The sequence below is a fragment of the Eurypyga helias genome, unplaced genomic scaffold (genome assembly GCF_000690775.1).
Source record: "Eurypyga helias isolate BGI_N326 unplaced genomic scaffold, ASM69077v1 scaffold541, whole genome shotgun sequence".
Lineage (NCBI taxonomy): Eukaryota > Metazoa > Chordata > Aves > Eurypygiformes > Eurypygidae > Eurypyga > Eurypyga helias.
The window spans coordinates 1-10376 of NW_010229948.1; the positions used below are offsets into that span (position 1 = coordinate 1).

The following is a 10376-nucleotide window of genomic DNA, read 5'->3' on the forward strand; positions in this document are numbered from 1 at the left end:
CTATGATTCTATGATTCTATGTGACGGGGGGGAGGTACAGCTGGATGTGGGTTTCCCTACCAGGCATGAGAGGCATGTTTGCAAGATGCTTTAGGTAGCACAGTACCCCCTGTGCCGCAGCTCACCTCCTGGGGCAGCGATGGCTTGTACCCGGTGGGTACCCACACCTGAGGGCACTGGCAGTGTGGGAGGGGAGCTGGTGGCTGACCCTGGCTCGGGTCACAAGGACGTATGGCTGGAGCCCCTGCAGTCGCTCATGCATCTTGGAACTGCTGCGTAGAAGCATGCATTGAAAATGTCTAAGAAACAAGCCACAAGGAAGAGACTCTGCATTGCTTCCACTCTGTGTTCTCAGCCCGCAGAGAGATAAACCACCAACATCCAGACTTTGCTTTCTCCCTCCTTCCCAGAATTTCATACCACACTGTCCTCTCTCTTGCAAATAAATCACAGGCATTTGGCTTGAATGTGTGTTTATTTAAATTGCATTAGCAGGGGTGTAGCCTTCTGCAAATGAATGCATTTACTCAGTAATTCATATTAATTATGTGCCTCTACTGTGTTAAAAATCTCTTCTTTTCTTGTTCTGGATTTCGGGATGCTAGTTATGGACACAGCGCTGTCATACAAAGAGACACTGGGAAAAGGAGGAGCGTAAAGACTATACTCCTGAGAAAGCAACCTGCACAGAATGATGCTCTGAGTGAGAACACCCAGGAGTCAAAGTTGGGGCTGAACAATAGTCCCCTCCCCGGTCCCCTGAGCATCGTCCTGCAGCTGAGGAAAGTTAAAATTACAGAGTCCCAGGGTAAAATGCAGCCTGAGGTAAAGCCTGCTGAAAGTCAAATTATCCTCAGAGCCAAACATCAAACGGTTGGAACTGATCCCAGCGCACACATTTTCCTGGCTATACCTGGTTTTGTCAGCTGTTACAGAGGGGACTTTCATCCCAGCCTTCTTGATGAGATATTGAGCAACTGGTAATTAAATCAGTAAAAGTCTTGTCAAAGGAAAGGTGTTTCCATCTTCCTCAAGCTGCAGCATTTAGTCACGAATCACAAATGTTTTTCTTTTATCACACCAGTGGCTTCCATATAGAATTAGGTAATTTTAGAGGTAATGACATGCCAGTGGATAATGTTTTTTCATGAAAGGCAGAGTGAAAGAAAACAGCGGTAAGAATGTACATGTGTGCATGTGCACACGTGTAAGCATCATGTTGACCGGCTATAACTCCGTTAAATGTGGCTGCAATTGCCTTCCAGTTCTTGGTGAAGGCAGGATTGTGAGACAGACAGACACGCAGCCTTACCATATGCGTAACATGATTCCATAAACATCCTTTATGTGGGAAACCAGGACCCCCAAAACATATGATTAAATTTGAAACGAGAAAAATCGCTTTCTTATATCTAACACTCTGGCAGGTTGCAGTGTTTTAGCTGTTGCAGTAAGTGTCTTCCTTCTTTGGGAAGGAAGCTCTCTTTGCCTTAACTGGTGAAATGCAAGACAGGGACAGTGCAATTAAACAGACAAGTGACAACAAAACAAACCTGATGACACACTAGCTTCCCAGGCAATAGCTACAATAATAAATGAAGTAGTGCCAGGGAACCTCGCAAACCAAATGTCCATGGGGTCATGACATTGGAAGGACAATCCCAGAGTGCTCCTGAGCAGAAGCTCCAATGTTTCCCAAGCCGGGTTTGGAAACTGGGGAGAGGCTGGGGACCGTTCCCAACAGACAGTTTGTATGCAGCTGTCCTGTGCATATCATCCTCCTCCTCCTCCTTACCCTCTCTCTTTCTAACACCGGTCAGAATATTTCTCTGTTGAGGTTTTGAGCAGATCCTTAAAGTACTTTTTATTCCATGGAATGACTATGAATTCTTTTAGATTGCCTCTCTCTATCTACAAGGTTTTGAATTAAGTCACACGTTGAGCTGTTATGATAAAACTACTGAATGGACGATTATCTGCTTTTAACAGCGTTGTATCTAAACTCACGGATTTCGGAGGAATCACTTGCAGTCCATGTGAGTAAATACCAGCAGAATTTTGCCCACTGCTTCCAGTAGCAACCCTCTCTTGGGAAATACTTACCATCTCTCGTCACCACCAAAATTGCCCTACATCATTGTTGTGACCAGGTCTCTCTGCCTTCCTCATCAATTAACACCGATGCCAAGCAATTTTTTGTTATAACTGTCGATTCTTTTCTTTTGATTTCCTACGTTTAAGATACATTTCAGATTTCTTCTCCATTCTCTTGACAGTACACCTTGTTTAAATCAGTTTTCCAAGGATGGCTAAAACTTTAGCAAAGGGGCTTTATCTGGCCCACCTCTCGCCATCAAAGGTGGCATTGGCCTAATTGCAGTAAGATGAGCTGTCCCTTTAAAAGGGAAAAAAATCCTTTCTGCTCTGTAGTTTCAGTCATTACTGCCAAAAGGAACTTCCAATCCTCAGCTGGCCAGCCACAGAGAATCCATGAGGGATTCAACAGATGCTTTGTATGCTGATGTTTGTGTTATCTCTAGTTAGTTCTTCTGGGATTAGGAAAACAAATTCCACAGGATTTTAAACCAAGATTATCCAGCCTGTCTACTCAAAGTCTTTCACAAAGTGGTTATTAAGACCTGACAATAGCCTCCAGATTGATATACGCTCTGAAGATAATCATCTTTGTCAGGAGAAATCAGGTAAGTTGATATTAACTATTCCACATATGGGTGGTTGCATGTGTACTTGGAGGGAATTTTTCCAACTGTACTAGTAATGCTCTGTGGGAACGTAGCAAATGGGATGTATTGTTATTACATAATTGCTTAAATTCTCATACAATAAATCTGAACTTAAAGCATAGATTTAGCAGTGTACCGAAGCGTGTAATTGTAACACAGGCATGTTTTCATAGTGACATGGAATATTTCTTTAGACCTGGTGTATCATGGTGTGCTTAAAATGAGAGATGAGCTTCAGACGTCGGAACCGAATGAAGGTAAGTAAACTAATGCTCAAGGACTGTTCTTATTTCTTAGGTCTCTTAATTTCTGTTCTGCTTTGTTTAGCATGAAGACACAGGAAAACTACTTGATAGCTGATTGCACTCTGTTTGTACAGGAAAAATGAAAACAATTCAAACTTCATGATTACCTGCCACTTTAAAATTAGTTCAAATGAAGCATAGCTAATAAACACTTTAGGTTAAGATTGCTGTTAATCCAGAATAACAAAGAGGTATTTAATAAGAGTTCTTCATAAATGTATTAAGGTAATCTGACCTGGATTAAAACCTCCAATTCAACAATTCAGGGAACTCTGGATCAACAATTCTGAGTAAAATGAATTCTACTACTGTCGTTCAGCTTAAAATAAACATAAGAGGAGGATTATCATATCCAGTGGGGGTGAAGAAGAATTAGTAACTAAAAGCTTGACCTGCAGCCTATCTGAGATAAATATTTGGAAGGAAAATATTCACTGAAGGTCACTTGAGAGGATGGTTGTGTGGCACTTGTGTGTTTAGTGCTGGTGAATCATAGTGTGTTCTGAAATGAAAATTGTTGGTGATTTTGAGCTGGAGTACAATGAGGCTTTCATATTTGCAATCTGGACATGTATTTTAGTCATCACAGTAGTTCACTTATGCTGGCAAACAAAAAAGATACAGTTACAAAGTAATAAAGACTTGTCTCTGAAACATGAAAGAGATCAGTTAACCAGAGTAATGCAAACATGACGTGTTTCATAAAAGTTAATATTACTGATATCCACATTCCTGACAGGTAGGATATTTCAGGCAGCAGTTCTAGGAATATTTATCACAGATGGCTTTGAGATTTAATCAGATAACATAAACACGCAGCAAGGTAATGCTGGGAAAGGGTTTTGGCAAGCAGCTAATATCTAATGCTTCAGATTTAAGTCAGACTCTGTCTCCTGAGGAGTAAGGCCAGGCCTTTCTAGACCGATGTTATTAGTACTAAGGTTTCTCTGAAATTTCTTTTTAAGCCTCTTGCACTGGCCAGAGGACACCACAGTGCTAGAACTGACATTCAGGCAAAACGAGCCCTCCCACGGACAGTGTACACAGAGACAGCACTGGCTGTGCAGCCTGATCACACCCTGTGTGCAGTGAATGGGCATGAGGAACACACTCAGGGGGAGGTCTGTGGGCCATAAACACTGGACAGTCATCACGAAGCACAGCACATCATAACACAGAACTTCCAGAGGTGAGGAACCAGTCACTCCCTAGAGTACAGGAATAAAAATTCCTGAAGTTCTATTTAGAGAAACAGCAAATCACCTCACTGCTGAGCTCAGCCGAACACACAACCCAACAGCTCCCCCTTAACATGACCCATAATTGACTGCATGCCCCAGCCACTATAGCCTTCCTGCTCCAAAACATACACCGTTACAAACCTCCCATTGACATCTCCCCATTTCACAACCCCAACTGACCCCACAGCCTGCTCTACCCAACAGCCGCCTCCTCACACCTTCACAAAGCCCTCGCTCTTCGTATTCAGCACCACTGAGGAGTATTTCTAATTCCACTTCATTGCATACAGTCAAACCAAAGAGGAAAAAAAAACTAGACTGGGAAAAAAAGCTAACTGGAGTCCACAGATCCATAGAAAAAGTTGTTACAACTCCCAGTAAACTTCATAATACTGGACAGAGGAAGGAGGGATAGCTTTGCCTGGGTGCCAAGCCCTGTGATTCCCATGCCATCAACACATTCATGATCTGCAGTGTAGCTGTTGGTCTGATCCCAAATATTGTTGCAGGGAGAGCCAAGCTTTGGATTTTTGATGCTAGACTGGTCCCCAGGACACTGGACTCTGTCCATGTGTAGTTAGTCCAGCTCACAGAAAGGTGGTGGACTATGAAGTCTGGGGTGTGAGATTTGGCCATGGCTTTCTCTCTGCCTCAGCCCTGCTCTTCTGCATATGCCGTGCAAAAACCATGGATGAGTATAGGTTTGGGGTTGAGTAAAAAGGATTAGACAGATGAACTGAATAGATAGGATGTACTACCTAAAAAGCTTCTCAGAACTTTGTTTGAATTAGCAGATCTGATACTTAAATGCCCATCAGAGGAGCAAACACAGATATTTCAAACACATAAATTCTTGGTATTGTTTCATCGTCCCAAGGAAGAGGCTCTTTAGAATTTCTAAGTACAAATTAGCTATTTTCAGAATGTGTTCATTCTCTAGTGAATTAAATATGAGAAAGATTTTAAACACGATGATAATTGTTAATCAAACAGTATTATTTTCAAGATAATGGTTTGCTGCATACTCACAAGATTAGATACTCCAAGAGGATATGAAAAAAAAATTTTGGACATTCTTGCTAATTTTTGTACTATTCCTCATTTTCTGACAACTACAGGGCTATTTGGCCTGTTCTGTCTGATAAACAAAACCAGAGGGGCACATGTAAAGCAGCAAGGACTTTCCTTTTTTTCTAACCACCTCTAATTAAGTCTTTAAAACCTGGAAAGCAGCTCATTGTCTGAGGCAACTGGATGAAGGCAGAGCACTATTGATCCCTCCCAAGAAACTCGGCATGGCAGCAGAGTCATGATATTAAACTCACGTGACATAGATAGAAAATATTAATTATGTGATTTCTGATTCCTTGCCATTTACACCATCAATCTTTTCTCCACATCCCAGAGACCTATTATTTCTCTTGTGGTCAAATCATTTTGGAACAAGGGTTGGACAAAATCACACAATACCACAAACTTTAAGACCACCAAAATAGTATCTTTTTCTCCTAGAGCAGCCCAAACTGCTGGAAGTCAGAATCCACAATGCAGTGGTTCTGCTGGCATATGCCAGCGAAGATGAGCCTGGGATTTCTGTGTCTCTTTCTGGTTTGCAACACAGGTAAGGACAATGGTTTGGTGCTCCCTGGGGAATATCCCAAGTGTCTTTTTTTCCAGTTGCTCCATTAGCCCCATTTCCACATCTGTTTCAGGCTTGTTTCTTTCACCCTGCATACCCAAGGCTTATGGGTTGGAGCTCCATAGCTGGTGCCAGGGCAGACCAGATGATGGCAAAAGTCTACTCTGGGCTCCCATGCCATGAATCTTGAGTCAGGAGGTTTTATATGGAAAGAGAGAGCAGGGTTAGAACTCCTGACACCTAGATTTTGTCATATTAAGTGAGAGTTGTTAATACAGCTGACCAGCACTGTATGAGGAATGTGGTGGGTTGATGCTAGCTCAGTGCCAGGTACCCACCAAAGCCACTCTGTCACTCCTCTCCTCAGCTGGGCAGGGGAGAGAAAACATAAGGAAAGGCTCGTGAGTTGAGATAAGGACAGGGAGAGATCACACAGCAATTATCATCACAGGCAAAACAGACTCAGCTTAGAGAAAATAAATTTATTACCAATCAAAACAATGTAGAAAAATGAGAACTAAAACAAAATTATAAAATCCTTCCCTCCACCTCTCCCTTCTTCCCAGGCTCAGCTTTGCTGTCAATTTTCTCTACTTTCTCCCCCCAGCAGCACAGGGGCATGGGAAATTGTCGTTGTGGTTCATTCATCATGTCTCTGCTACTCCTTCCTCCTCAGGGGAGAACTCCTCACACTCTTCCTCTGCTCCAGTGTGGGGTCCCTCTCATGGGAAACAGTCCTCCACCATCTTCTCCAATGTGAGTCCTTCCTACAGGCTGCAGTTCTTCCTGAACTGCTCCAGTATGGGTCCCCCCCACAGGGTGCCATCCTTCAGGAGCAGCCTGATCCAGCCTGGGTCCCCCCGGGGTCACCCATCATGCCAGCAAACCTGCTCCAGCCTGGGCTCCTCTCTCCATGGGGCCACAGCTCCTGCCTGAAACCTGCTCTAGAGCTGCCTGCCCATGGGGTCACACCCTCCTTTGGGCATCCCCCTGCTCTGGTGTGGGGTCCTTCCTGGGCTGCAGGTGGGTCTGTGCTCCCCCATGGCCCTCCATGGCTGCAGGGCACAGCCAGCCTCACCATGGTCTGCACCACAGGATGACAGGGAATCTCTGCTCTGGAGCACCTTCTCGCCCTCCTTCTCCACTGGCCTTGGTGTCTGCAGAGTTGTGCCTCTCACATCTCACTCTCTATCTTTGTGGCAAATTGTCTCTCTATTTTTTTCCCCCTTCTTAGTTATCCCAGAGGTGCTACCACAATCACGGATGGGCTCAGTTTTGGCCAGCAGCAGGTCTGTCTTCATATTGGCTGGTTGGTATTGGCTCTGTTGGACACAGGGGAGGCTTCTAGTAGCTCCTCACAGGAGCTACCCTGTAGACCCCACCCTGCCAAAATCTGGCCACACAAACCCAATAGAGCAGGAGAAAGAGAAATGTACCCAGGGATTGTCTTCTTTACAGGACACAGATTTTTGTACAAATAAGAACAAGCACTCAGATTTCACCAATTTAGGTACAAATAACTAGATCACGCAGTCACAGCTCTTCTTCCTTCTGCTGCTTCCAGTCCTGCAGATTTCCTCCTGACAAAAGCACACTGAACCCAGGTCTCCTACTCCCTGGTGAGCCCATTGGGTTATAACACAGAGGGGGGCATTAACACCATGGAGGTAGGCTCTCCTTCCCACCAGCTCCCAGGAGGGAGAAGGAGAGCACTTCTTCTGGTGAGGATGGATGGACTGAGAAGCTGAAGCTTCAGAAGAGTATGGCAGTTTAGCATTTGCTAGCACTGCCCCATTTGCACTACTCTTTCTAAGCACTCAGCTCTCCACTGGTGGGATAGGGAGCCTAAACACCAAACCCCTGTACTTCAGCCTGTCCAGTAATGTCTAAATTGCTGATCTGCAACTTGCCTTTGTTGGTCACCAAGGGAATCCCAGTTAGTGAGCCCTAACTCCTGAGCTCAGCTCCAATTCATTCCTTCCACAACACAGCTCTTGAGAACAGCACTCAGTTTTAAAACTGCTTTGAATAACAAACATACACAGTCTTTGAAGATTTGTTTAGATTTGGTCTTACTATATAGACACTATATTACTCACAGTCATTGATGTATGCGAGCCTGGAGCAGACTGCTACAAGAGTTTGCTACTATTATCTTTTCTTTTGATTTTTTGAGTCCCTGGGGCAAGTTCTGATATTTAATCTGTTTTTTCTTTAGCTGGCAGCCAAAGGATCTGGCAAATCCTTTAGGACATCCTTATTCTTAGGTGCTTGTTTAGCTGCTGTTGTGAATACCCAGTGCCCTGCTTTGCAGTACTAATATCCATGGGTTTCTAAGTGAAAATGAATGAGAGCGGCAAAGTAACCTAGGTGGAGAGCTCAGGAGAGAGTTGCCTGGTAGCTCAACAGGGAAAACTGTTTCTCAGTCTCTTTCTTCACTTCATAGCTTCATGCATAAGAAGAGAAAATAAGAAAGAGAAGCAAGTGGCAGTGCTGGCTACCGCAGGTAAGGAGCAGTACGTCAGGGGACCCTGTGTGGGGATGCTGATGGGAGTGGGAGGTGTTGTGCTGGACATGGAGGTGGGGCACATGCACCCCCTCTCCTCTCTGTGAGCACCAACCCACTGCTGCTGCAAGGGCTCCTCACCCAACACAGGGCGTACCCAGGTCTCTGACCATTTAACCTCCATCCTCCCAGCAATCTAAAATGTTGCTTTCTGTTTTTCCTTTCTCCCCTTCCCAGCTCTCCATTCCCTTTTGTTTTCCCTTTCCTGTCTCCTATGCTATGGACAAGCTCGGCTTCCAGTCCTGTGATGCAGCTTGGTTTTGAATTGGTTAAAAATAATACTGATGTCATTGTAAAATTGTATTTCTTCCCAAATTCGATTTTGTTCTCATCTCGACTTTCTGTGCTTCTTTTTCCATCCTGCTCTGTTTTTTCTCTCTCCGTCATGCACACACAGGCATTCCTCCTCACACACACACAGATAACCTACTGCTCTGTTTCTGCATGGCTTTGTGAGAGGGAAGCAAAAGAACATCTTTGGAAATTTTGACTCCAGGGAAAAACAAATAAGCAACATCAACAGAAAGAAAAACAGTTAAAATAAAAAGTGTGGTTCAGCCACGGTCAATTTGTTCTGTCGTAGCAGCATGGCCATCAAGGTAGCTGAAAAAAATGATGCATTTTTCATCCCAGTTCTATATAGCACTGGGGAAGGGGGGACATCTCCCAGGTCCTTTCCCTGTGACCTGGGAGGAGCTGGTCGCCAGTTTGGGCAGTAAATACCCCTTGGCCAGCACGAGGGGGCACCAAATCGCCAGGGCTGGCTCGGGCTCCTTGGCATCCTGCTCAAGGGCACGCTCCGGGGTGCAGCCAACACAGAGCCCGACCTCAATTTTGGCCAACCATTGCACTGCCCACTTCATCTTCTTATTTTCCAGGCACCTCTCTGCACTCCAGGCATCTTTATTTCCTCACCATAAGTGTTTCAGTGCACCCCGATACATAACGTGCTCGTTTGGGGTTTTTTCCCATTCTGGAAGTTTTTTGCCGTAGGCAACCGGGGGATTAACGGCTATTTTGTTAAACTCTCGCGCAGCCAACTGCTCAGAGACCCCTTCTTTTGCAGAGCTGCCTGCGAAGTCCCTGGATCTGGCTGCTATTAACCTGACAGAGCTGGTGAACGGTATGCTGAGCACAGCGCTCAGAGGTAACGTGACGAGGCCGAGCAGGTCGCAGGCTGTCAGCCCGGCCGTGAAGGAGACCAAGGAATAATGGCGTTAGCGGGAGAAGCCATAAATACAAGCCGTCTGCCTCCAGATCGATTCTAGCAGCAAGTTACCCTTGCGCATTTATAATGCAGATAGCTGCCTGCCCCAAAGAGTTTAGAAACTGGTGTGTGTTTATATATAGACACATCATAATTGTTTACGGGATGCCTTTAGAGAGCCCTTTATAATTCAGTGTAAGTTTGAATTTTAAAAAAACCCAAAACCCAGAAGTAACACAAATGATCCTTTCCTCAGTGGAAATGGGAAAGAAATGAGTCTCAGGCAGCTGTATAATATCAACATCTCAGGAGTCTTTTAGAAATTAAATAAGCAGAGTCAAAACATGCTGTTTTCATCATTTGTTCCAACCACTAATAGCATGGGCATGTGTTTCTGCAGGTACCAAAAAACTCTTCTCTCTGCTGAGCGTCACGTCCTACAGCTCATTTGCCTTCCACAAAGTGTCAGTCACCATTTATAACAGTGAGTGTCTCAGCGCTTTGCTCCACGCAAGAGCATCTTCTTTCACACAGCTGGAGCATCAAGACACTGATTTTTCTCTGTCTCTCCTTACAGTTTCTAACGTGAAAAATGTTGACCCTGGCAAGTTCCCTATGCATTACTGCTACTGTTTGAACAATGTGACAAATGACTTGACGGGTGAGTGCTCAAG

The 10376-nt window shown here is 44.7% G+C and overlaps 1 protein-coding gene across 1 annotated transcript in view; it reads left to right on the forward strand.

Annotated features, from left to right (window-relative positions):
- Window positions 1-5868: 5868 nt before the first annotated feature.
- The window catches only part of HHLA1 (HERV-H LTR-associating 1), a 17302-nt gene continuing 12794 nt past the window's right edge, over window positions 5869-10376 (forward strand). The window contains exons 1-5 of the mRNA XM_010160544.1: window positions 5869-5911; window positions 8376-8435; window positions 9562-9642; window positions 10103-10186; window positions 10280-10363. Coding sequence (XP_010158846.1) covers window positions 5869-5911; window positions 8376-8435; window positions 9562-9642; window positions 10103-10186; window positions 10280-10363 — 352 coding nt within the window. The remainder of the gene's footprint in view (window positions 5912-8375; window positions 8436-9561; window positions 9643-10102; window positions 10187-10279; window positions 10364-10376) is intronic.